Here is a 27,849-nt window from a genome sequence, read left to right as displayed (position 1 = left end):
CTAACAGCTGACTGTGGAATATTTAGTAATGAGGAAATTTCACAACTGGACTTGCACAGGTGGCATCCTATCACAGTACCACGCTGGAATTCACTGAGCTCATTCATTCACAAATGTTTATAGAACCAGTCTGCATGCCTAGGTGCTTGACTTTATACACCTGTGGCCAAAGAAGTGATTGGAACACCTGAATTCAATGATTTAGATTGTGTGAGTGAATATTTATGATAATAAAATGTAGCTCGACACTTCTAGTTTCGTTGTTTGTCTTTGGTTTCCTGTGGCAAATGACTTCCATCACTCACTCATGTTGCTTGGTCGAGCAGTTCAGAAGCTGCAACCTACAGACTTCCCGTTCTGCACAGCCACATTTTGAACAGACACAATCACTCACAGAAATTCTGTGACTGCATCCGCATAGCTGTCCTCTTTTCAAAACAGTAACTTGATATTTGCATGCATGTGACACCATTTGGTGACATCTGTAAATTGTACCTGCAAACCATTACACGAGTAACACTCTCCCAGAACGAGCTCTAAGTTTCCCAGAACTTGAGACCGTTAATGCAGTACTAGATTGATACATCCGCTTTTATGCAGTCATGTTTAGACACTGAAATATTTTCCTTTAACATATGCAAAACACATGTTTTGAGTCTCGATGGCAAAGATTCAAAAAAATGAATAAAAAGTAGACAGAATTACAGAAAGATTACAGAAATCCAGCCAAAACATAACCATGCTTCCCATAATTCAAATGTATAAAGTCAGACATTAATTTCCTCCGACTTTGAAATCGAGATTCCATCAACGAGTTCACATTTAGCTTAAATCATAAACTTGCTTATACTGTAGCACGCGGCAAATTGATCTTATTTCAACGCCTAATTACATGCAGTAGATTTAAAACGGATACAAGTTTCAAACTTGTGCTGATGTGACATTTGATTAGCAGAATTTAGGGAGAACGACTTTAATCTTAAGCCCAAGTTGCTGCTGGCAGACGCCTCATAGTGCGTTACTGGGACAAAGCGGGGCTAATTTTCAGTAGCTCTTTCACTAAGCCTGACAGCACATGAGGGGAATGATGGCATAACCTGTGGTTTCTCAAAGAGGGGATTCAGAGTTTAGTCGGGAATTTTCCTCTTAAGATGGGAACACTGATAGGGCTTACGATTGAAAGTAACATATGGATCAAATAGAGGAGTTCCTTGATTTGATTTAGTTTCTCTTTGTCATTACTCATGTGGGGTAGAGATGTTTATTTAGGGTGTTGACGGCACTGATGTTTTACGTTTGTGTCTGTATATTCTTGTGGAATTACATGTTAATTTTTTAATTTTTGTTGGCGGAAATAATAAAAGAAGCTTTGGTCTTTACTAGAAAGATGTGAATTTAATGAGATTGCTTATATTTTAATCCACCTTGACAAAGATACTAAAACCTCAGATGAGCGATGCTTTTACGAGGCAGGTTAGCTGTTCCCCCTGCTTGCGCTCAAACTGTCAAACCTTTCTTCATAGAAGAAGAAATCAGATCCAAGAGTTCTTACATTGTTTGGAGTTTTGAGACAGATGGTTGTGGGGGTGGAACCATGTGCATGTTAAGCGGATGTGTGTGGGTTTGTGTGCGGAGATGACAAAGGGTGCAGGACTATGGTTTATTAGCCCACTGATGGAGTCTGATGGAGGGGGAACAGACCTCAAACAGCAGCCTGTGAGACGACCACAGAGGGTAAAGGTCACCGAGAAACTCTGGGTCATTAGAGTGATCACAGCCAAGAAACAAACCTCCGCGCGCTTGAGAATAGCTGCCTTTTCAGCACAAAAACATCATTCCAGACATTTTTTTCTCTTTTTTGATGATTTGTTAACACACAAGCACATGATTGTATATTACTTAATCCAGCGTGTAACATGTCATACAGTGCACCGGTGATCTTTTGTTAATCAGGCAGCTTTAGATGTTCCTGGACGAGCTGTCAAGTCTTGCTTAGTAATTCATGCTAATAAGCCTCTAGCCTCGATCCCCTTTTTGTCGGACTGTGTAAATAAACTTTTCAGATCAAGCCTTCATGCCAGCTGACAAGCACCTTTAGTTTTTACCACCAGAGTTTCGTTTATTTTGAGTCTAGACATCTGAAGTGACTCCCGAGCCGTGCCGCTGGAAGCCGTGACTCCTCAGAAGTAACAGAAAAGAGAAATAAAAGAGCGTGAAGTGTTTTCTTTGCCTTTGGTTTGTTTTCCAGTCTCCTTTCAAAATGAACTGGGGTTTGGAGTTGGCTGCTTCGCACATGGTGTGGTGGAAGGGATGGGGAGAGAGGGAGAAGTAAAAAAAGAAGTGAAAAATAAGCACATTTTACTACTGCAGACGTAGTGGGATCTTTCTACGCTATAAACAAAATACATTCAATTAGTGTTTTTCACTATGATACCTTTACTACTGTATATTTACTTGGCACATGGAGTCTATGACATGCCTCTCTCATCATTTTTCTAATAACAGAAATTTTAATTTGTAAAAAAAATCAAACATGTAGAGACTTAAGAGTTATAATGAGAGTCCAAGGTACAAACCAGGTATAACCATCATGGTTAATGCACCTTTGTCTAGATTCAAGTCGGCAATATAAGATAAGGAACAGTTAGCGTACTTTGTTGCTTTTTTACCACTTATAGACGTTATTTTTGCTGCTACAACCTGGCAGATGTTCACGATAGTCATAAATAGGTATAAATAAAGCCAAAACTCCTGCAGGCTGAGCTAGCCTAACTGACATTATGAGTACTTTCTATTGTTTAGCATTTACCTTTATCCCATAATTACTGCTTGTGGCCACGGTGGCTGCTGTTTAGCTAAACTTAACATAGTTTCACTTGAAGCAGTTGTCACCTTTTTAAGGCATTATAACAGTTTCTGTTGTACAAACTTATATTGTTCTCGGTTGAACAATACCCAACAAATTCCTTTGTGGTTTATTCTTTTATGGATTATTTATATGATCATTATAAATGAAACTGTTGTAGATGTATCCTAGGTCTTGCCTTGTTAATGCAGTGATGAGTTTTGGAGGATTCTGATAGAGTTTTGTCTCCACGCAGTCTATGAGCTGCTGTTTCAACAGCAAAACATCTGACATACAGTTTTCATGAACACTAAAACTGTCACCAGCGCTCCTTCCTACAAATCTACGATTGCATGAGGCAACGATCCATTTGCGAAATGCACCCTCCATGTTGTTCTAGCTTTACTGTTTTTAGTTGTGATTTGTGTTTGTGAGCTTTGCTCTGTTGGCTCTCTCGTGCCTGTGAATTATTTCCCTCTCAACAGGACTATGCTTTTTTTTTTACTGGTTCTGATGAATCTGTCAGTGAATCACACCAGTTAACCTCCTGTAGCGCTATGCTGCAGGATGCTGAAATAATTTTCTCATAACTCATAGCTTCAGTGGCTCTGGGTCAGGGGGAGCTAGCTGTTGCACGCAGAAGCCCTTATAGGATGCGCACCGAAGAGGAACCAAAACTCAATAAACACAGCGTCTAGGGGGGGTGGTAGTTCAAGGGTGCGCTTGTCATGACGGAGCCTACGGTGAGCGCTCCAGTGGCTGCTGGGGTTTTGATGCTGTAATGTGAAACGGCTGGGGAGCGAAGGAGGACCACAATTCCCTCTTTGTCTGGTCTCCACCCCAGCGTCACCCCATTCTCGTCTCCTCAGCGGACCTTCACAGTGCCCACACTCGTCATCTCCGTCTCCGTCTGTGTCCCCACGTATGCCACCCATCACGATGTCTTGATTGCTCGCACTCACTCGCACCCAGCCAAGTGTTACCATTTTGAGTTCATATCTTTTCCTCTGGGCTTTTCTACCATCTGCATTCAGTTCATAATAATGTCAGTTACATAAAATAACACCAGCATTGAATCTGAGTAATGCGTCCTAATTCTCCTCTCTCGTTTTCTCTCCTTAGTCTCCGGTGGTGTCTGTGGGCTTTGCCAGGTTTCATCCCAACCTGGTGGTGGGGGGGACGTACTCAGGACAGATAGTCCTGTGGGATAATCGCAGTCATCGCCGGACCCCTGTCCAGAGGACCCCTCTGTCTGCTGCTGCACACACTGTAAGGACGATTTAAACTGTCAGTATGATACATTTATCATACAGTATGTAAAGGTTTATCTCTGCTTTACAATTAGAATTGTGATATTAACAGCAATACGTCTGCAGGAGATTATTTATTACTTTCCTTACTGTGTAGTTTTCCTGCGATGACACATCATTATTAAAACCTGGAAGGCAGAACAGTTTCAGTATTTAACAGTTATTTTTTAGCAGGATTGTTTACCCAAAATTCTGGATAGCTCCTTAAATCATAGAGTAGTTACATTGCACCAATCCATCCTTCTCTACAGCCATTCACAGTATAATCAAACTAGGGAAAACCCTTGCTCAAGGCTGTGCCACGACCAAAATTAGTGCCACCGTGTGCAGTGGATTTATGGTTTTTTGTGTAGCGGCCTTCAGATGGGGTCAAGTTGGCAATTACATGCAATCTGTGATAAATCAGCAAGCATCGCAGATCTGCTGCCATGTGCATTGATAATCTTTTCCCCGAGTATGATGATCCTGACACAAACAGCTAAGAGTAATAAGCTAGGTCATTTTAGCTAATTAGCACTCACTATTGCTTTGTAAACTGTGATCTTCTTGTTCTTCACCTCCTAAATGAAAGACCTGAGATCCAAATTACAAATAGCTGTCTGTTAAAAGTGTATTATTGTACACTCTTATCCTGACGGCAGTGCAACAAAGAGCATTCACAACAAGAAACTGCTAAAATGGATCTCCAGCAGGGACGTAATTGTTCTCTAGTGATTAAAATATTGCAGTGGATTCTGTATGTGGATCAAAAGTGCCCAATTTCCATTAATCTTCTTTTGAGAGGTCATTTAAATGTTCTTTGATTGAAAATTAATTTTAGTGGAGGGTTGTTGGAACCGTGTTTTGCTCTTCAGAGCTCTGTGTGAGTCACGTGACTGAAAACTAAATTGTTAATTTGGTTAAAAGTGTTGAAATACACTTAGGCCAACATGGGGGGAAAAAAAGCAGATAAACACTTTTTTAATCCAAAAATTCAGACGTATGAATATGATAAAAAGATTTTGATTGCACCAATTACACTGAATGATTTTTATATGATAATCTGTATTCTAGGGTCTGTCTGCACTTAGACATAAACTTGATAAAAGCAAGACATAACTGAAAGAGCAGCTCAGCTATAGCAAATTACTGTTGAATACAAACTAACGATATCTTAAGAACCCAGCTTGTTTATAATCACAGCTACAGTAGACACACACATTGTTACATGCCATCCATACTGTAGCTTTAAACGGGCTGCGGGCTCTAATAATGAGGCTGCCACTCTCCCGTTAGTGGGTACAGCATGCTAGCATGGTGCTGATTGCTGAATGGATTCTTTGTGCGACCCGGCGCACAAATCAATTACTGCTCAGTAATGATATAATGGCTTCACACACTCGTGGATTTGAACAGCAGCACATGTCTGAAACGTAGGGTGATTTAAAAGGACGAATGCACACTGGCATGTGAGCTGTCTGCATCTCTTGGCCCCAAAAAGCATCTAATGACATCATGTGCTAAAGGGGAAAAAACATGCGATCATTACAGGACAATGTTTATTCGTTTCATAAATAGTGGAATATCACAATTAATGACATAGTGATGCTGCTGACAGCCTGCTACAATTAGGACTGTTTCAACTATTTTTTTGTACAAGAGAAATTGTTATGCTTCAGTTCAAAGAGGCTAATAATTAAGAACTATAATGTGATCACAATGTATTATCCTAAACGATGTTGTTGTAATTATACTACAGTTAATAACTGCTTTTTTGTATTGTGCACGGGTAAATCTTCACCCAAATCCATTTGTTTGTCTCTGCGTATGATCGTGTGTGTGTTTGTCTAGCACCCAGTGTACTGTGTGAATGTGGTCGGCACACAGAACGCCAACAACCTGATCACCGTGTCCACAGATGGCAGGATGTGCTCCTGGAGTCTGGACATGCTCTCCCAGCCTCAGGTACACAAAACTCTTACCGCACATCAGTGAAGCAGTCCACACAACCTGCCAGCAGCATTTAAAAAAAGAACTTTTTCACTCACTAATGCTGTTGTAAAAATGCAGGTTTATGCTATATCCACTCTAATATAATGTGTGTAGGAGACCATGGAACTGGTGTACAATAAATCCAAACCCGTGGCAGTGACATGCATGGCCTTCCCCACGGGAGACGTTAACAACTATGTGGTCGGGAGCGAGGAGGGCACTGTGTACACTGCATCCAGACATGGCAGGTTGGTTAATGAAACATGTATTCTTAAACACAGATATGCATTAAAGTTCACCAAACGTCTGCTGAGTATGAAACAGTGCTCATATAATTTACAATTATAACATTAGCAAAGTTTAAGAGGATGATTGTCCCTAAATTAGATTACATTTAAGTAACTTAAAACTTAAAATGTGATTACAAATGAAGTTCTCCCTCTTTTGGAGGGAATTTTGGGCTAATGGTCGCAGTTCCAGATGTTGCCTTGTGCGTTTTCCCTCTCCAGTAAGGCAGGTATCTGTGAGATGTTTGAGGGCCACCAGGGGCCCGTCACAGGCATCAGCTGTCACAGCGCGGTGGGCACCGTCGACTTTTCCCACCTCTTTATCACGTCCTCGTTCGACTGGACCGTCAAACTCTGGAGCACCAAGGTACAATGTGGGAGGTGTGTGTTAGTGTGTGTGAGGGAGCGAGAGAGAGGGGATGTGGAGGAAGAAAGGTTGTGCGGGGGGTTGATTGTGACCTCCAAGAGGTTTTTAAGCAGATCCTGAGAGGGAGAGAGAATGAACTAGTGAAGAGGGAAGGTTGAGTAGAGAGGTCTCGTACAACTTGTGTGTTTCTCTACATATATGTTTGAACAAGCTGTTATTGTGCGTATATGGGTACTCTGTGTGTGTGCGTTTGTAGGGAAAGTATTCACTGCTAACTACAGACTGTATATAAGGATGGTTTTAGCCTCCAGAGCTAATAACATAGAAAATCTGCAGTCTATGAGCTCACTTCATTTATAACTTCATTTATGAGTTTATGTTCTAATTTGTACTTTCAGCTCTTATGTTAATATAACATAGTGTTGATTTGGTAAATTATGCCCCCGATGTAAATTGGGATACGTTTTAGGAAGACCTACTTTGTGATACTGTACGATCGTGTATTATCACTGTGTCTCAGACAGAGCCACCACTCGCTGTTCACCTCCAGCTTCAAAACATCAAATTGGGGATGATCAAAGTGTTCAGGTCAAACAAGATGCAGCCTCTGGAGGTGAAACATGATCCCAACACAGAAGTGGGAAAAAATTGCAGTTCCTTTAGGTGCCACTCGAGGCGTGCTCCAAAAGAGACTCCATTCCCATAGATTTCACATTTAAGATATAGAGACTCGACCTGAGTAATGGAGTTTGTGTAACTGAGTACATCTCCATTGATATGACTACTGCCTACCACGGTGAGTCTTGGAACCAGACCTTTTCACTGTGTCGGCACTGTTGGTGAGTTTTCGATTATCTGATGGATGTTCTGTGATACAGCAAATCAAAATGAATTTATGCATCCGTTTTGTTGAGTAAAATGATCCTCTTTAATTAGGCTAATACAAAGCAATAATTAGCTTATAGACAATTTGCTGCTCTGAACCATTCACGTGTTAATACAGTGTTACAATCTTCAACTGGTGTATATCTCACCCCAAGCACACCCAAGAGCAACACCTCTACAGTTGAGACCAAAGTGAATATGTTTGGTATTAAAACCAAACATAGCATATCAGCACAAACATCTCATACCAACAGTCAAGGACGGTGGTGGAGGCATGATTTAGGCTGGGCACCTTGCAGTCATTCATTCGACCATGAAGTCCTTTGTGTACCAAAGTATTCTAGAGTCAAATATGAGGCCATCTGTCTGCAGCTACACCAAAATCAAGGTATTGCAATGACCCAAAGTCCAGATGTCCACCTGATTGAATCCATCCAAACCTCAATTAACTGAAGCAACACTATAAAGAAGGATGGGCCAGAATTCCTCCATAATGATGTGAGAGACTGATAAAGTCACACAGAAAACAATTAGTCCACATTATTGCTGTTAAAGGTGGTTCTACTGAGTTATGGATGTAGTCCTATGAAAACTTTCTTCTTCAGAAAACCGCACGTGCGCCTGTGCATTGCACCGGTAGGGTTTATGGATGTAACCACTTGTTAAGCTAATGTTAGCTGCTAACGTTACCTCTGGCTTTGAAAAAACAGCATGGCAGCAGCCAAAACACTAACATTGAAGCTTTAAAATACAGAGTCCAAAACCAGTGGGTGACATCGCTGTGTCTGCATCCATCTTATATATACAGTCTGTGTTAATCATCAGTAACCATCATCATTATTATTATTACCTGGTTTCAGCCTGTCAAGCAAATTCCTCTTAGGCTGCGCTCTGTTTCTAGTAAGAGCCAGTTAACCTGCTCTTTCTTCGGAGACAGCAGGTGAACCACTAGTATTACAGATGTCAGATATCTACATTGCTTCAGAGAAATGTGTGCCTCCAATGGCAAAAGTCACAAGAGCAGAAATAGCTCCACACACGATTCTTAGCTTACTTCAATTAATAAGACCTATTATAAGTGTAATTATAGTTAGTTAATCTTCCAGTAGTCCATTATTTAAATGAAACTACAAATACTTGCACTTACAAAGAGACTGTCAGCTGTTGTTCAAGTTTCCGTAGAAATATTTTGCTGAGAGACAGCGTAGGATCTGTTTGTTTTTTTTTATTTAAGGCTTGTTGCACCTAATCTGATGTGTGTGTGTGTGTGTGTGTGTGTGTATTGTATGTGTGTGTTTTTCTGGTTTGTCCTGGGTGTACATGTGTGAAAGTCCCTTGTTTGTATGTGTGGGTGTCCCTCCTACTCAACTATCACTGCAAAACACAAATGCACTGATGGGATAGTGCTGGCTGCTGTCTGCAGGCACACTTAGTGAACCTAAGTCAGACCCACTCTAAAGGTGGGCGCTCCTCCTCTCGCTGGTTTTGAGTGACCTCATCCTCTCAGTGCTGTTGTTCTCCTTTCAAACCAGTGTTATGAATTCCATTTGGCAGCATTTCAGAAGCGGTAAAAAGCAAACAGCCACTATTTCTGTCAGAGTAAGGCTGGTGAATAAAAAAATAAATAAAATAAAAATCTCGGCTAATACAGTGAAAGGACACTGCTGTGGTGGTGAAACAGAAGTTTTGGCTTAGGTGTATATGACATATTGCACAGAAAGGTGTAGGAAATGGATACTCATGTAGTAACCACAGGGTAAATGGAACAATTAGCTCAAGTAGAATTTAAATCTGATTATGATCTGAGTGGCTTGATTAGAAACAGTAAAGCTGTAGAAATGTACAATGCTACAACTGCTAATGGTCAAAAAATGAAAATAAGGTTACATTAGCTAGCTAAAGTTATCGCTAGTAGTAGAAGTACTGGAACTAATGGGTGAGTTGGGATGTCATTCACTAACAATAAAGCCAGAAACATGATGGATAATAGCTTAATTAGCTAGCTAGAATTATTATTATGAATGATTGTTGGAAATTGTTATCTTAGGCAATGTTTCTGGCTACTAGCTTATGGCTAGTGACTGAATTTGCTAGCTGATTGTATAAATAGTAGAGATAGCTAGCAAATTGTTACAGTTGCCTGTAATTTGCATGGAAGACACCAACTTCTCTACAAACACTCGCAATCCAAAGCTTTTTGCAACCAATTTCACTTCTCACTAACCAGTCAGGGAATATGTTTTTCCTTAATGACCAGTGGTTGCCAGGGCATCACAGACTGGTTGTTTACGAGACCTTAGCTGATAAATGGCTTGCGAAATGTAATCACAAAAAGCGGTAAGGTGAGAGTAGTCAAGGTCAGCATTAAAATGAAAAGTTTTAAACGTGTGTGTGTTCCTGATGAAGGCTATCTGAGGCCTGAACGATCCAAGAGATTAAAAGAAGATTGATATTAGGAATATGAATTAAAGCTGAGGTGCAAATAACAAAAGAAAATGTGACAATCAGTTTTTACTATTAATCAGTTAATGGTTAGTAGTAAAAATTGATGCTAATTTTGAATTACAGAGGTTATCATGATACATACATGCATAGGGTGATATCGTGTACAGCCCAAAATCAGAGGCATACCTCCTTGGTGTAGTAAAAATACATAATTCATATTGCATATCAGCTTTATGCAGGATCCAGTTACAGTTTTCATTCTTGGCTGTGACAGCCAATAAAGCACTCTGATGAGTTTTAGCCCATGTTAGCATGCAGCCAGTCCATAAGTCTTGTGCAGCGGGTCCCGTGACACATATTAAAACATTTCTGTGGATTTTCATCAGAAGAGTGTGTTATTTTTCAGGATTTGGGAATTCCCTTTCCTTTGAGGGTCACCACAGGAATGTGTGTCTGTCTCTTATCCCACATAACCCATATTTGTGTGTGGGCAGGAGGAATACCTGAGTGTGCGCGTGTGTGTGTGCGCGTGTGTAAATACAGACACACCACACATGCCTCATGGTACACCTTAAGCAAGCTGCCTTTGCTTGCCTAAAATCCCCTCGAGGTTTGCCTTCAGCCCTCCAATCATAAGCATCACAAACTGTTTTGAACACACGCGCGCATGCACGTTTGCAGCGAATTTCCTCTGCATTCACGTGCGTTTGCCCTCACGGTTCAAAAAGGCCGTCCTACAGACGTCTGCGTATGTTTTTACACTCAGCGGTGCAAATATTGTGGTTAGTGAAACCATTCTGAGTCGGCCAGAGTGTGAAGATGTCGCGACGGCTGGGAGAGTGGGTTTATGATTGTGCATAACTTGAACCACCTTGCACGCTTGACCCCAAAACCAGCATCTATGAAATGATTGGATGGAGCACAATTACTCCACTGTTGCTGTTCTTAAGAAGGTAATCAAAGGCCTGCGTCCCTGTCGGGTCAGATGATTGTTAGCGAGCGTTTATAATATTTCAGGTGAACATCTGTAGATACCCTGACTCGTCACTTCATTAGTTACAGCTTGTTACCACCAGGTTGACCCCCTTTTACCTTCAAAACTGTCTTAATTCTTTGTGGCATTGATTCAAAACACTGCTGGAAACGCCCTGAGACATTTTGGTCTATACTGACATGACAGCACCACGCAGTTACAGCAAATTTGTGTCTGCACATCCATGATATGAATCTCCCATGTCACCACATCCCAAAGGTCTTTTGAGTGCAGCGTTAAGTTCAAGCTTTGCGACACATCGTTCCTTCCTATCAGCTCAAAGCAGTCTGGCCATTCTCCACTGACCACTGCCATCAACAAGCCATTTTCACTCACAGAACTGCTGCTCACTGAATACTTTCTCTTTTTCAGACCATCCTCTGCAAACCCAGTTGAGACAGTTGTGCTCACTTTGAATTTTAGCAGGTCATCTTGACCATGACATGGTCAAGCGTATGTCAGGAGAAAAAACGTTCTGGTTGGGATCTTGCAGCACAGCGCATGAAGGAAGAATTTCTCATTTAAGGACAGTATCTCCATTCCCTTGGGGTGCATGTTTATTAAAACTATCAAACTAGTGCGATTTTTGAGATGCAAATGCAGCGAGGATAGAAGCGGTGAAATTATATGACTGGCTGCTGCTGAGATGAGTGTTTTGGATCCCTATGGATGGCTGCGTGATGAGATGTTTTCTGAGAGAACGGCTTCCTCCTTGACATTTTGATTTCCGAGACAGTTAATGCAATTTGATATTTTATTATTAATGCCAAGGTGGTGCCTGCATTTTTGGCAACGATATCCAAATGATTGAATGCTTAACTTGCATTAGGTTCTCATTTTTTGTCATTGCTTCACTGTGATGCTAAATATCAGTGCCCAGTTTTTCAATGTTGGTTTTCAGGCTTGTCAAGGCTCTGCAGCTTTTCAGCACAGAAAAGATAATGACATCCAGTTACTTCATGTGTGGCGCCACAAGGATTAAGCTTCATTTAAAGATTAGTTTAAAGACTTATTCACCTAAATTATCTTCCTTAAAATTGGTAGATATAGACAAAATAGTAGTTTACATTATGAGTACCCAGTATAATACCGAGAGGGCTTTATTCATCTTATTTTGTCTTCCAGGTTTATTCATTACTTTGAGTCACGGCCAAATGACACATAGGACAAATTTCAGAAAGTTACCTTGAATGGGAAACAGAGGTGTTTTGCTTCAAGACTGATTATCTCGATAAAATCACACGTGCAGTGTAACCAGCTGTCATAAAACCCCGAAAATAAGAACAAGTAAGCGAGCGAGAGAGAACATAAACAGGTACGACTTCGATCGAACGCTGGAACTGCGAGATGGAGAAAAATGACCTCTGCTGTCATCCTGCCGGCTGGAAAACAGGTTCAATCGAGCCTTGAAATTGGCTTGGCTCAGTTTGTTTGTGTTTGTGTGCGAGTGTATGCGAGTGCGCGCCCTCAGATCTGCCGTAGAGTGAGGGAGTAAAGGTGATGGAGAGAAAGGAGCAGGAATGAGAGAGAAAGGGAGAGACTGCATTCTTTCATTTGCTGTTCTAGCCAGCCTGTCTCCTCTCTTCCACTCCTCCCACTCTACCTGCAAGGAATGTAGTTTGTATGCTTCTTGAATCTTAACAGTCAGCTTGGGAAAAGGTTTTTTTTTTTTTTTAACACACATACACACATATTAAGCTGTACTGACCTTATGTGGGACACATGGGGTTTGTATTACATATCTGAGTTTTTGATCAGCAAAAGATCGTGACCTTTTTTATATCACAGAAAGGTGTGGGAATTTGTTCTGTGCCCGAGTATATTTGACCCCCAAAGTCCAGTTTGTTTGACTAGTATAGTGTCTGTGTATGATGTTTGGACACAGCTAATTGTGCTGAGCCCAGGCCCGCTTGATGAAGTGGACTCTGGGCATATACAGGGAGTGCAGAATTATTAGGCAAGTTGTATTTTTGAGGAATAATTTTATTATTGAACAACAACCATGTTCTCAAAGAACCCAAAAAACTCATTAATATCAAAGCTGAATGTTTTTGGAAGTAGTTTTTAGTTTGTTTTTAGTTTTAGCTATTTTAGGGGGATATCTGTGTGTGCAGGTGACTATTACTGTGCATAATTATTAGGCAACTTAACAAAAAACAAATATATACCCATTTCAATTATTTATTTTTACCAGTGACACCAATATAACATCTCCACATTCACAAATATACATTTCTGACATTCAAAAACAAAACAAAAACAAATCAGCGACCAATATAGCCACCTTTCTTTGCAAGGACACTCAAAAGCCTGCCATCCATGGATTCTGTCAGTGTTTTGATCTGTTCACCATCAACATTGCGTGCAGCAGCAACCACAGCCTCCCAGACACTGTTCAGAGAGGTGTACTGTTTTCCTCCTTGTAAATCTCACATTTGATGATGGACCACAGGTTCTCAATGGGGTTCAGATCAGGTGAACAAGGAGGCCATGTCATTAGTTTTTCTTCTTTTATACCCTTTCTTGCCAGCCACGCTGTGGAGTACTTGGACGCGTGTGATGGAGCATTGTCCTGCATGAAAATCATGTTTTTCTTGAAGGATGCAGACTTCTTCCTGTACCACTGCTTGAAGAAGGTGTCTTCCAGAAACTGGCAGTAGGACTGGGAGTTGAGCTTGACTCCATCCTCAACCCGAAAAGGCCCCACAAGCTCATCTTTGATGATACCAGCCCAAACCAGTACTCCACCTCCACCTTGCTGGCGTCTGAGTCGGACTGGAGCTCTCTGCCCTTTACCAATCCAGCCACGGGCCCATCCATCTGGCCCATCAAGACTCACTCTCATTTCATCAGTCCATAAAACCTTAGAAAAATCAGTCTTGAGATATTTCTTGGCCCAGTCTTGACGTTTCAGCTTGTGTGTCTTGTTCAGTGGTGGTCGTCTTTCAGCCTTTCTTACCTTGGCCATGTCTCTGAGTATTGCACACCTTGTGCTTTTGGGCACTCCAGTGATGTTGCAGCTCTGAAATATGGCCAAACTGGTGGCAAGTGGCATCTTGGCAGCTGCACGCTTGACTTTTCTCAGTTCATGGGCAGTTATTTTGCGCCTTGGTTTTTCCACACGCTTCTTGCGACCCTGTTGACTATTTTGAATGAAACGCTTGATTGTTCGATGATCACGCTTCAGAAGCTTTGCAATTTTGAGACTGCTGCATCCCTCTGCAAGATATCTCACTATTTTTGACTTTTCTGAGCCTGTCAAGTCCTTCTTTTGACCCATTTTGCCAAAGGAAAGGACGTTGCCTAATAATTATGCACACCTGATATAGGGTGTTGATGTCATTAGACCACACCCCTTCTCATTACAGAGATGCACATCACCTAATATGCTTAATTGGTAGTAGGCTTTCGAGCCTATACAGCTTGGAGTAAGACAACATGCATGAAGAGGATGATGTGGACAAAATACTCATTTGCCTAATAATTCTGCACTCCCTGTACTGTCACATCATAATGAAGTGTGTGTTGGAAAAACAGACGGAGGAGTTGAGATGCTTCTTTACGTTAAGGATGAAGGAAAGACAGTGAAGAGGAAATTACTGAGAGCTAAAGAGTGTACTGGCAGCAAGGGCATGGAGAGGGAGAGGCATTTGTGATCAGGCATAGACTGAGACAACTGCCCCTAGTGTGAGTAAACTGCAGCACAAGCAGTAGCCTTCACCAACTGGTCTTTCTCCCAGAGGTTAGTGTAGTTCAAGGTCAAAGTTCAATCAGCTCTCATTGTAGGCAGCTGTGTTGTCCTGCATAGTGCAGTGCATGCACCACAAAACCAAACATGCACAGTAAGGGAGGACGCCGGTGCAAGAGCTGACTGCATCTGTTCTCTGACCTCTGACTTTGTCACGAGGACTTTATGGAAACGCAACGTCACAAACACATAATTGTTTAGGTCAGTATAATGGGATGAGTTTGTCCACCAGACGAGGAATGACAGATTTGTTTCGGAAGTGTAAAACGATGCCTCTGAGCACATAAATAACATATAGATCTCTCTGTTAGATTTAGTTTCAGTGTTAAATAGTTGGTTTAAACCATTATCAGTCAGGTTCTCCTTGCACACATGCAAGGACACACACACACACCTTCCTGTGCACCATTGTCCATCCCTCCTATTTTTCTGTCTCTGTTTCTCTCTCACAGCTGTTGTGTTGAGGTTACAGTACACCTTGTGGAGAGGCCTTCTCTTTCATCTCTCCCAGCGGTTTTATGGCGCTGTGTGAATGTGCTAGGCTTTTTAATTAGGCTCTGCACCCAGACAGGCCCCAAGGCTGAGGCAGCGCCACTCTGTCTGAAGCTCCCTCACTCCCTCTCTCAATTCCTTTTCCCTCACTCTCTGGTATGTCATCCGCTGTAATCCGTCGCTCTCCGCGTTTTCTCTGCTTCTTCTTCTTTTTTTTTTCACACCATGTCACTCATACACGCTCGCACAGATATTCTCTTTTTTTCCTCCTCTCTTTCAGCACAACAAGCCTCTGTACTCGTTTGAAGACAACGCCGATTATGTGTATGATGTCATGTGGTCGCCCGTGCACCCTGCCATGTTTGCTGCCGTGGATGGCATGGGCCGCCTGGACCTGTGGAACCTCAACAATGACACTGAGGTGTGTGCATACTCTGTATGTGTGTGCGTGTGTGTGTGTGTGTGAATGTAGTTAATACAGGCCGTGATGGGTGTGGTTTGTGTGTCATCTCTTTGTGTGTTGATGTGCGTGTGTTTGGTGTCCTCAGGGCCTGTTGCTGGGCCTCAGCCCGAACCACACAACCAAACATCCAAGACTTTTCCCTCCCATCAACCCCTCCACCACCAGTCCCTCCACATCCCTCCCAACACACACACAATTCCAGATTCCCCCGTGGGCGTTTCCCACAGACCTTGCTTTAAATCAGACTTTGACATCTCCTTATCCCAGCTCCCACCCAGCCATCCCGCTAACATTTCTACAACCTCTCTCCAATGTTCAGGGAACCTCAGGACCCCACAAACCCCGTCCCATCATCCTCCCACACAGTGTCCCTTCGAAGGGGAACACAGATGTGCTGGAGACCATGAGCAAAGCCCCAGCCCTCAGTCCACAGTTCCATGAAAATAATAATAATGATAAAAAAAAAGAAACTTCAGACCAGGGGTTGAGTTTCGCAAGGCTGTGGGGCAAGCAGTTATTTTAAGACGAGTGCATTTAAGGCCACTGGAGGACACGTCATAGTATTAAACAGTTTGCAGACAGTGTTATACAGTGAGCAAAATAAAAACACAGCTTATTTTTCTTTTAAAGGTCGCACACACTTACAAAAAGTGGAATCAGGGTTTTTTTTGTTTTGTTTTAACACACATGTACAATAAGATACAGTGTAAAAGTAGGGACGCATTGACTGAAATTCTGGGCCAATATTGCCATTGATGTTTACAGTGCTTATGGTTGGAATATATTCTGGTACAGGTAAATTGCAGATTGAAGTCACCTGAGGTCTGTTTTCTTACCAGTTATGTGCATAATCCTAGCGCCGATGTCTGCTATAGGACAAACATGTATTAGTCAGCCAACAAAGATCAAAAACATTAAATCTTTATTTCTCAGGAAGATGCTGTAAAACCTTTTGAAAGGAATCCGATATAGGTCAGTGAGTCAGTGAAGCTCACTTCTCAATGATGACAATGATTCGGAGATGTTGAGGATATGCCAAAGTGTTGGTAGCGCTGCTGTTTTTGCTGCTGTTAGCTTGATTCTGATGCTTGAGGGAATGTAATCAAACTGTTTATTAGAGGGAAAGTGTGATTTCTAGGACACTTCAGCCTAACATTAGCTGGGATGTTAGCTATAATGTTAGCTTATAACCAGCTATTGTTGTTGTCAGCTGTCCGGAGACGGGAGGGTCGCATGTGTAATCTGCTGACAATAAGTAACCGGGATAATGTCAGGAATAAATCAGCCTATTTATGCACGTTTTTGTGTGTTAGAGTTCAGGAGATGAGGCTTGAGATGTTGGTAGCGTTGTCTCTTTCCTTTCCCTCCTCCTCTGATAATACACCATACGTATGATCCTTCGAATCTTTGCTCTGAAGACGCAGGCACAAATTCAAATGTCCTTCCATGGACACGAATAGCCACGACTACTTTTTCTCCACAGCCTCCACATATGGAGTCCATGTATGTGGCCAGTCTCTAGCCACATATTTATAACGCTGTTAGTCAAAAGGGAGATGTCCTTCCCAGCTACTGTATTCAAATATGGTGGGAGAACATGGCGGTTTCCACAAACCGCAAAGCCACTCCTATGTATTTTTAATGGATTAATTATACGTTTCTGAGCATTAGTTTGTTAGAAGATGTAATTACAAACTATTCAGTGTATATTTCAGAGTACAGTGTCCCTTTTTCCTTATTATGTAACATCGCAAATTTACTGACTGTACCTTTAATCTAAGCTAACTGTCATGGCTGCAGCCTCATATTTAATGGACAGATGAGCATCAAACTGTCGAGCTAAGAAGCAGAATCCACATTTCTTAAAATCATACTTTGTTACAACTCTGGGAGCAGAGTGGGCACCAAACCTTTGATCACTCGGGTAAAAGTAGAGATAAAAGGATCCTCCTTTCTCCTTCTCTTTTGGTTTCCATGGAGACAACACCTACTCTCCATCCTCTCTCATAATGTTCTTTCGCTCTCAGCGTCTCATTTTCTTCAGTCTACGTACATAAATAAAATTGGATTTGGTGTCGCATCTCTTCATCTGCTAAGCCCGTTACTCTCAGCCGGGTCCATCGGTAGCTGAGAGTCCTCCCTCCCTCTGCAGCGCAGATGACAAGTTTCCCAGGCTTCCCTCAACAGCAGCCTTTTCACAGACAGAGGAAGAGTTCATTATCGGCGGCCTAACTCGACTAACAATGTGCTTTATGAGAAACATTTGCTCAGACACACACACACAGGCGGATGTATCGAACACATGCGCGCACACTGCCTCGCGCGCAGTCTAATAGCAACAGGCTTCCATTGTTACCGTCATATTAAAAACACACAGGCATAACGACATTAACAGAGCTTGCGCGGTGCGCCTGGTTCTCATTTCCAGTGCGCACACGTACGCGCACGCATGCACAACCAATTTAGAGCGCTCAGTTCGGATCCGCTCGTGCAGCATGCGGTTAGCGCTGCTTTCAAATACGCAGAAGCTCTGTGTGTGAGGCGACATGATGCCAAGGCCTCTGTCTCCACCGGTGACATATGTCAGACTCGCCTGCCGCATGTCAGGAGCAGTTCATGTAGACTGTGCACGTGGCTTCAGGGGGTTCTGAAGGTGCAGCATGAGCACTGCTGTTCACCCACAACAGCAAAGTGAGTTATTACACTGTAAATATCCTGTTGTGTCTACAAGTTGTAATTTGACAGCTTTGTTTTTCTTACCGTCTCGTATAGCTGGATAAAGTGGCCCTTTATAAATAGTAAATTTGCTAAATTAGACCATAATGGTATAATGCTTCCATTTACCAATAAACTATAAAGGGAATCGTCTAAACAGCGATTATGGTCGTAAAAAATGAGGGCCGAGAGGCATGATTTATGCTTAAATGTTTACTTCACTGTATTTTCCTTTAAAATCAAAGGAATTTAAGACTAAATTACAAAGTCACTCATTGACTTTTTTTCTCTTTTTTGAGGAATAAAATTCCCAAACACAAACAGCAGCTGTAACAGAAGCTGTTTGTTAAGTGCTCTGTTTAACACTCACGTTTCCATATTGCTGTTTATTTGTTTCCTGTTGGTTCGGCCTGTTCCTTACCACAAAAGCACGATCCGATATCCCCGTGCTGGTGTCGATCCTGGATCGTCAAAACTAACGTTGGTCCAAAGTTCAACATTGCAACTGACCAATCACATTATGATGTCAGAGTTCACCAGCACACCAATCATATCCTAACCTGACCTTAACCACCTCCTTTTTTAAAAGATTTTTTCCTGAGTGAACATCGGGAGGTTTTGGTCGCTTGCAGTGTTGAACCTGTTGAACATAACCAAGACCAACTCGGGGATAGCAGACACACCTATGTGTTTACACACCACATTTTACACTCAGTTATCTGTGAACTGTTTGATTTGTTGTTTAACGGTGTGGGTTTGTTTGAACTCTTTGCCTGCCAGGTACCCACTGCCAGCGTGACCATTGAGGGAGCTTCAGCACTCAACAGAGTCCGCTGGTCTTCAGGAGGGAAGGAGGTGGCTGTGGGCGACTCGGAGGGTCGAGTTTGGATCTACGATACAGGAGAGGTACTCGAATTAACTGTATAGCTGACATGTGCTTACACGTTACTTAATTAAGACATTTATAGAATATTTGTGGCAACCTAAAAAAAGTGCAGGATAATGATTACAGAGTAATAATCGTAGCATTTCCAGAAATATTACACTCGGTTGTTTCTCATATGATGTTAAAATTTTGGCAGCGTGCTCTGGGCTTTTACAAAAAGTCTGCTGAGTTCATTTTTTTTAATTCACTTTGAGTGCCGTAGTGCACGGAGCCAGGAGTTCTCGTGGGTTTAGTTTTCAAACAGTCAAGATTTAATTACCGCCTAGGTGCCAAAAGCTTGAGTGAACTGCAATGACCAAAGTTTATTGCCACATAGAGCGATTTTTTTTTTAGTGCCTGAAATTTAACTTACTGATCTTTTTAAATGGATAATAGTTAAAGCTCATCACAAACACCTCTTTTTCACTTTAATTCTAAACAAAAACCCATCATGTGGTGAAAAAACTTTAATCATCATTTTATAAATATATACTTGCTTATGCTGTGATTCATGTGTGTTTGAGCCACTGACATTATTGTGTAACAGTAGAAATAAGGTTGTTTTTTTTCAGTAAAACCTGCACATACAAATAATTCATCTATTTAGGTCTCGTTCTTCAGTGTATAAAGCCCCCACTAGGTTCATCTGAGTGAAAAGAAACATTCACACTCTGCGGATGTCTCTGCGACCTTCAAACCAAAAAGTTGATTTTGGAGATAAAACTGACGTTTACATCAGATCAGTGTTTAGAACACAAGACGGCATTAAATGTGCCATTAAAACTATATACATTGGAAATACTGAGCTAATGACATTGAATCAAAAATCCTTTCTTTGCCTGTTCTCTGGAAATTTGAGTACTTTCCAAATTCCTGTGCACTGTCTGCAAACCTGAGAGTGGAAGATGAGACGATGATTCAGTAAAACATTGATCAGCTGAACTTAAGAGGTGCTCTGTAGCGCTGCCGTGAGTCACATTTGGTAAGTTAGCATGAAGTCTGTCTTTAGTCCTTGTACTTTTTATGGGACTCTACTGTAGACAAAGATTTGATGTAGCCTGGACTTGACCTTAGTGAACACCTGAGTCATGTGTAGCCACTCATTTCAGCAAGGCGTTACCAATGGGTGACATCACAGTAGCTCCGCCCATCTTTTGTTCTGTGTTTCTACAAATTGAGTCACTGAAGTGGAATTCATGGTTCCACATTTGTGTCAGATTAGTGAATAATTAGCAACCAATTAACACATTTCCTTGAACTGGATGAGAACAATATGAGAGTACAGAGAGAAGAAAGAGGAACACAGTGGACAGTTTTCATTGTTTTACACACTTGATGTGTAAAACACACCTATTCTTATTACGGTCGTTCCCAGCGGCTGGGATTTCTTGGTTTTTCAAATTTTATGTATGCAAATAAACAGATCTGCATTTTTTGACAGGGACATTCTGAACACAAAAGTGTGTTCAGTGTGTTATTTGTCACACAACAAGTTTGCATTTGAAGCTAAGCTTAGCGAAGCTAAACGACCAGAGCAGTCAACAGCACTGGTTACTCTGCGTATTCTGGACACTGCCCCCTTGTGAATGTACACAGCAACAACATTGGATCCCTGTAGGACCAGTGCACAAACACGCCTTTAACCATCCCTCATTTAGTTTATGTTTTTAAGGAGGCAGAGGCCAGTGTTAGTAAATCTACCCATAATTTTAAAAACAAACAGTTTAGATGGTTAAAATCCTGCTTGGCGATGTGTGGTCCTGCAAGCTCCACCCACAAAGAAAGCAGCAACCCGTAAGCAACCATAAGCAGGGGGGTGAGGGGTTAAGTAATTTCCCTAGACCTTTATTTAGATCTTTCTCCCTGCTTTGTTAAACCCCCTCAAAAAGGTTCCTGCAGTGGAAATGTTTGATATTTTTGTGCCCCATCTCTTTCATGTGAAACGGCCTCCACGTGACACTGCTGTCACCACAAAGCGGCCAGCCCGTGCCCGTATGTTCTCTCATGTTTAGAGAGCTCTGGTTAGGATCCCAAGTGAGTGCAGCCTAGCCTAGCCGCTTGGCTAATTTTAGCATCTTTCTTTTTGTTGTGTGGTAAACTGGAGAGGGGCTGAGCTGGTGGACTCCATGCTGAGTTCATGGTAACCATGAGAGTCATCAATAAGAGCGAGCGGGGCTGAAAGGTTTTATGACTCCAACAAGCTAAGAGTGTGTGTGTGTGTGTGTGTGTGTGTGTGTGTGTGTGTGTGTGTGTGTGTGTGTGTTGTGGGTATTAAAGTCACTACAAACTCCCCCATACAGCTATAACTGGGAACAGCATGTGAAAAAAAAGAGATGCCAGCAGTTTCCTTCAGAGAGCTGTGGTCCTGGGACTTAGAGCAACCCTTTAGAGTTTTCCAGTGCAGTAAAATACCAAATACTGTTATTTCTGTTTTATTTTACTGAGTACAAATGAGAAAAAACTGTGTCATCAGAGATTAGAGCAGTTTTTATTAGGACCTTACTGGTATTGCTCTGTTTTTCCAGATCATGTTCCTCAGCATGAAGCATTTTGAAGCTGCTGCTGTTTAAAAACCTGACTTCAGCCCAGCCAGCCGTGTTTCTGGGCCTCTTGTCTTGCTGCTAACGCTGAAGTCACTCAGGCACCAAGTACACAACGATCTGCCAGAGCCCCCCGCTGTGGCCAGCCCAGCCCCTTGGGGGGTGGTTCAAAATGGCTGCCTCCCTCTTCCTGGTTCCCGATTAATTACAGCCTGGGCAGGCAAAGCGGTTGCAGGCATCTTGGGTGGCGACTTCAGTCCCACTCACTCCGACTCCTGCTGTGCACAACTCTAGCAAGACACTTTATGAGGAATAAAACACAGTTTGACATCTCATACTGGCCTCATGTTCTCTTATCAAACACCAAAGTGAACCTGTGACGCTCATAGTTCTGTTCTGAATGCTTATACAAACACAGGCTTCAGACTGCTCTGAATACTCTGTTTGCAATGATTACGTTTACCTTTTTGGTCAGTATGATGCTGATGTGGTGATGTCACGGCTTTGGCTGTGAGTACAGAAGCGTTGCTATCATAGATCAGCATCATAGGCCGTGCTTCCAGTGACAGTATCTGATTGACCAATTTGATGTCTCAGCAGCAATTAAATGAACGATCAATGAAATTATGGAAAACATTTATGGCCCCGAATATTGAATCTATGTGATTTCATTGATGACTTTGCCTTTAGAGCTCGGATGTGAATTTCTTTGCTACTAGGAAGAATTAGTGATCGCATTGATTTTCTGGGAACTACTTTGGATCATAAAGCAGTTGCACAGGTTGCCTGGTGTGAGGGAGCCTTTCTGCAAATAACCACACAGATCGTCTCAGACTGACTGCAGTGACTCTGAGCAAGTGACAGGCTTGTAATAAGAATTGTCTTATTTTAGATCACCAACACGTTTATATAAGCTTGCACTGATGACTGCAACTCCTCTCTTTGCAGTAGGGGACTCGACTCAACTGGTTGCCAGCTGGTTGTATTGTGGTTCTATTCCTATATAAAAGCAAGGTTGCTGAGCTCGTGTGTCACGTTGTAGTTAAATTAAGCTCTGCATCAACTACGTCAATGTTTGTGGAGGAATTGGTTTCAGATCTGTGGGGTTGTGGGTGCAGGCTGTATGTGAGAAGTTAATGTGAACTGCTGTGTATTTGCAGAGCAATAGGCTTTGTAAATTTTTTGCAGACGGCACCTGACAGCAAGTGGTTGCCGAGCTGGTTAAAGGTCGATCTGTGGTCATCTCTGGCTCCATCACAACCGATGAGCAGATGTCACCTGTCCAGTGTTAAAACAACTGAAGAGAATATGAAAGCTTCTCAGACACCGAAACACCGAACATCTGTTTACCATACTTACAGACACGCGGTTAAACTCTGGAAAATGATCACGGAGAACAACTGCTTTATCTCATGTTGCTTGTTCATGCTAAAAGTAATCTGCCAGGAATTTATGGGATTTTATGACATCGTTTTTCCTTGTGGAAAAATCTGGAACCGGGAGAAGCGTGGATTCTCTGTGGGAGTCCTCTATGTTGGCACGGCCGCTGTTCCAGCATCAGTACCAGGATCTGATGTCAGCACAGACAGATTTATTGCTCATTTCCTTCCGTTATTAAGTCATGCTGTGGTACCTGTATAGTGATGTACGCGATTTCCCTCACACCGTGTACCTGTGTGGTTTTTACAGCTTTCGGTGGCCCACACGGACGACTGGGCGCGCTTTGCCCGTACGCTGATGGAGATTCGTGCTAACCGTGCTGACGGCGAGGAGGAGGGGCCTATGGAGCTGGCTTCATAGAAAAGAAAGACTCCAAAACCAAAGTGGGCGGATCCAGAGACCTGGTGTGCTTCTGCTGGTGTCAATGTAGCATGTGCTTCTCACTCACTTTGGGTTTTGTTTCTCCACGTTTATGTTCCTCTCTTGTTTGTTTGTTTTTTATTGTACTTTTGCATTTCTAAAATCAAATTGTACCGATTTGTTGTTATTTATTCGTCCAACGACTTCAGGTGATGCGTCGCTTGCAACTCGTGAGCCTCCAGTATATAAAGAGCAGCAGTCTGTTAGCCTTATGGAGGTGTGTGTACTGTAACAATGCTTCGCACTACTGTAAAAAAATAATAATAATGGAGCAGGTTTCATAGACTAGTCATGTTTCGTTTCCATGTTCACTTTATGTTGTGCTTCTTTTTGTCTGTATTAAGCCTGCATGCAATGCATTCCCAAAATATTCCAGATGCAGAAATGTGGGGTTAACATGGAGCGAGGTTATCACACATGGAGCTGCTTTATGTCAGTGTTCAAGTCGATGCGTCAGAAGCTGAATCGAGTGGTCCTCTGTACTCAGTGACAGCTTCAACTGTATATTATTTAATGAACTGTGACGATTAATAAGAGGTATATTGTAATTCAGAGTGATTGCTGTTCAGCCTGCTAATGTTGACTATTAAAGCAGAGCCCGGGAGCCGCTGTGTTGCTTTCATTTCCACCTCCAACCAGGAAGTAGTACTGCAAATAAAACCTCCACCATACTTACTAATACAAGTGTCTCTTTACTCCGACCACACATGTTGCTGCCATACGTTCAGTAAGGCACAATTATTACACACCACATGTAGCTCCTACAGTCTCTGCACCGTACAAGTTTAAATACAGAGCCATGGCACACTCACTCCTTCATATATTTCCACATCTGCATACATTTAGACCTGAACCCAAACATCTTGACAGCGGTGAACATTATGTACGGTCACAACGTTAACGCCGCGCCTTTTACATTCAAAACTTCTTTCTCTGGTCGTATTCTTCTGGATTCATTCGACCATAAATCGACACACAGTTGAAAAGAGCAACTCAATCAAAACAGACGCACACATATGAAAATATGTCTGGATTTCTAATATATACAGAAGTGCCACATTTACTGTATTTTTTGTGTGTAGCCGGTTTTATGATCATGTGATTAATGTGCTTTTGGTTATAAAGCAACACAAAAGGAAGACACTGGAAAAAGCTGCAACAGTAAGTAGCCACCGATATTTAAAGAAAGTGTTCAAGTGTATTTGTGCAAGCCCTGCTGCTGCTGTGTGCATACTGTGTACGAGTTTGGAGTGTAAACCTAACTAGTATAACACAACACTGTGAAACAAACACTGCGTGAGCCCTGTAGCAATTACACACTAATCGGTGAGATCGCATATAGATGCTTTTATACAATAATTAGAACAAAATAACTTCAAATACTGTGAAAACTAAATGGACCTGATAGTTTCTCGGTGCTTTATGTATGAAAAACACTTCAGCTCCCCCCCTCAAACACACACCCGTGGAGGTTCAGGGGGTGCTCACGTTGGAAGGGGCCGCTGCCGTCGGCACCGTGTAGCGTGGGAGATGGAGTCCAAACTTGCTCTCGATGCCAGCGAATGTGGCCACGGCCAACCTGAAGCCTCCGATGTGGTCGGGGTTGGGCGCCGGCAGGCTGATCCGAGACTTGGGGGTGGGCTCGGAGCCAGCCGGCTTTCTGTGGTGTGTGGAGAGAGAGAGATGGAGGAGAAAGTGAGGGACATGATGAGAGAGAGAGGAGCAAAAAAAGAGGTAGAGACGAGGAGAATGGAGGGAACTGTTCAACAACATAAACACTGCAAACTGTTAACGCACAGGGGTTTTATTATCATCATTATTAAATCTTAAATTAATATTATCATTCGAAACGCTGTTCGCCACAGAAATAAACAATCTTAATAGAAAATCAAAAGCGGAACGGCTCAACAGTTCTCCCTGAGAGCAGAACTAAATCAAATCCCTCAAAGATTTCACGCCGCGCTCTGTGAATCGCTGCCAACACAGACAGCAAGAAAAGGATCTGCTCGGGTCCAAACCGCAGCGAGTTTTCACTGGATCTGCAGCTGATTTTGTGTCGCTGTGAGCGAGCGGGGAGAGAGGGCGCTACATGGAAAACGAATGAGCCGTCCGACCGATGCGTGCATGTGCATCGCGGTGTCTGCTGTCCATTAAAAGGAGGCAACCCAAGTTCCCCAACGGGGTTTAGAGTGAAGGAGTGAATTATTCTTGACAGTGACCTTCATGAGAGGAGGATGAGGCTCTTTGAGTCCCAGGAGTGGGGAAACGACACGCTGAGGTCAAATGGGTGCTAACAAAACTTGTGTATTTGAGGAAACTGTCGACTGTCAGAGGGACTGTGTGACATCACTGTGTGCTTGCATTCAGGAAGAAAAAGGCTTGTTATTGTTTCTGTGCGGTTGAAGATACTTACTGTCCTCCAAAGTCGATATAAAACCAGCGCTGCAGGAGTTCATAGGTCACCAGTGTCACCCCAAACTGAGGCGAAGAACGAAACACTCGAGCTGCAGCGGAGAAATGTGTTTATTTTAATTAATAAAGACGCAATTTACACAAACGCAGAACCAGATTGGACAGTTGGTTTGGCCAAAATCATCTCTGAGACGCAAGGAGAGTGAAAGTGTCTGTTTATGCTTTATGTCTTATGATCAAATCAATGTAAATCTATTACAAGAATTGTGTTGTAATTGTGTTTGACTCCATGAGCGTACCTCCAGCTCCTTTCCAGAAAGCGCGGGGCCCCTCTTCTCTGAGAATCTTCCAGAAGCAGTCCATCAGGCCGCTGTAGGTGGTCTGGCCAGCACGCGCCGCCACCTGTAACCGTGTCTTGATCACGTCTGCCGGGGTCACCAGAGAGGCGGCCGGCATGCCTGCAGAAAGAACTCGAGAGCTTTCTAAAAGGTCGGAACGTGTTTGATTCTAAACAGAGCGCACAAAATCCAAAATCAGGCCCAAACAAATGAGATGATGTGCAGAAAGCAGCCATCAGCGATTGATTGAAATCTTGCATATCTTTGAAACCGCATCTCATCGAGTGGATTTTTAGCCGTCTTTGTTCCCCTTTCTGAAACACGTCATCTTGGATCTTTACCATCTTGCAGTATGTCTGCAGCATACATACACTATACACAAGTAGGGGCCAGCTCCTATCACTTCACCATCAACCAATCCAGGCCATTATTTAATCTCTACCTTTTTTCTTCCTTTCCTCTCTCTCCCACTTTTCTACAGCCGTTTGAAAGAGGCCAGACAATGGACGGTAATGAGAGAAATGCACACTGTGCCCCGTGTGCCGCTCAAAGTGACTGGCTGACTGAAGGGAGTGACTGCAAGGCCCCCACTCCAGCCACTTCACTCATGAATGGGCCCAATCATTGATGGCTCGGTCATTACCATCAACTGCCCTCTTGACGATTTACTCTGACTTCTTGGTTTTTGTAACGGCAAAACGAGCTATTCAGCAAGCCTGATCAACTCGGCATTAGGTAGCCGACTGGCACCCAGTGGAGACTGACCACCTGCACTGAACTGAGGAGAGGAGAGAAGAGGAGGGGAGCAGGCAAGACGTCTGAATACATATATATATATATATATATACACACATATCTACACACACATAAAACTGACTATCCTGAGACCTTTAATTCAGATAAAGGTAAACTTTAAACTTTTAAAATCATTTGACAGAATAAAAAGAGTCTTGATATACAGATGCTGAAACAGAACTTTATCCAAAATTTTAAAAAAGATAAACCATGATGACAGCATCTTTATCTCTACAAAATGTAATCAAACCAAATCCCCCACACAGTATGGGATTGACATGAAAAGTGCATAGAAACAGCAAAGGTGTAGCTACAGGGGCCTCCAGCCCTCCCTGAAATTTTATTACCTGCTACTAGGGATGTTCAAGAAACCATACTGCCATGTTTTATGGAAAGAAAACAAAAACAAACAAAAAAA

The 27,849-nt window shown here is 42.5% G+C and overlaps 2 protein-coding genes across 11 annotated transcripts in view; one reads left to right on the top strand and one right to left on the bottom strand.

The window, feature by feature from the left end:
• The window catches only part of LOC102293088 (cytoplasmic dynein 1 intermediate chain 1), a 64,311-nt gene extending 39,821 nt beyond the window's left edge, over nt 1–24,490 (top strand). For all 10 annotated transcript variants that reach the window (XM_042223638.1, XM_042223637.1, XM_042223636.1 and 7 more), the window contains 7 exons: nt 3,968–4,114; nt 5,986–6,099; nt 6,241–6,374; nt 6,636–6,780; nt 15,664–15,804; nt 19,342–19,467; nt 23,716–24,490. In XM_042223638.1, coding sequence (XP_042079572.1) covers nt 3,968–4,114; nt 5,986–6,099; nt 6,241–6,374; nt 6,636–6,780; nt 15,664–15,804; nt 19,342–19,467; nt 23,716–23,826 — 918 coding nt within the window. In that variant the 3' untranslated portion in view covers nt 23,827–24,490. The remainder of the gene's footprint in view (nt 1–3,967; nt 4,115–5,985; nt 6,100–6,240; nt 6,375–6,635; nt 6,781–15,663; nt 15,805–19,341; nt 19,468–23,715) is intronic.
• Nucleotides 24,491–24,558: 68 nt separating this feature from the next.
• Nucleotides 24,559–27,849, bottom strand: part of LOC102296692 (calcium-binding mitochondrial carrier protein Aralar2) — a 55,412-nt gene continuing 52,121 nt past the window's right edge. The window contains exons 17-19 of the mRNA XM_014335596.2: nt 26,598–26,756; nt 26,300–26,390; nt 24,559–25,546 (exon numbers count right to left, since the gene is read on the bottom strand). Of these exons, the coding sequence (XP_014191082.1) occupies nt 25,360–25,546; nt 26,300–26,390; nt 26,598–26,756 (437 nt within the window). The 3' untranslated portion in view covers nt 24,559–25,359. The remainder of the gene's footprint in view (nt 25,547–26,299; nt 26,391–26,597; nt 26,757–27,849) is intronic.

This window comes from Haplochromis burtoni, unplaced genomic scaffold (genome assembly GCF_018398535.1).
Source record: "Haplochromis burtoni strain Fernald_Lab_line unplaced genomic scaffold, NCSU_Asbu1 Contig_116, whole genome shotgun sequence".
NCBI lineage: Eukaryota > Metazoa > Chordata > Actinopteri > Cichliformes > Cichlidae > Haplochromis > Haplochromis burtoni.
The sequence above is the reverse complement of the archived record's forward strand: the minus strand, read 5'-3'. Positions and strand labels throughout refer to the sequence as shown.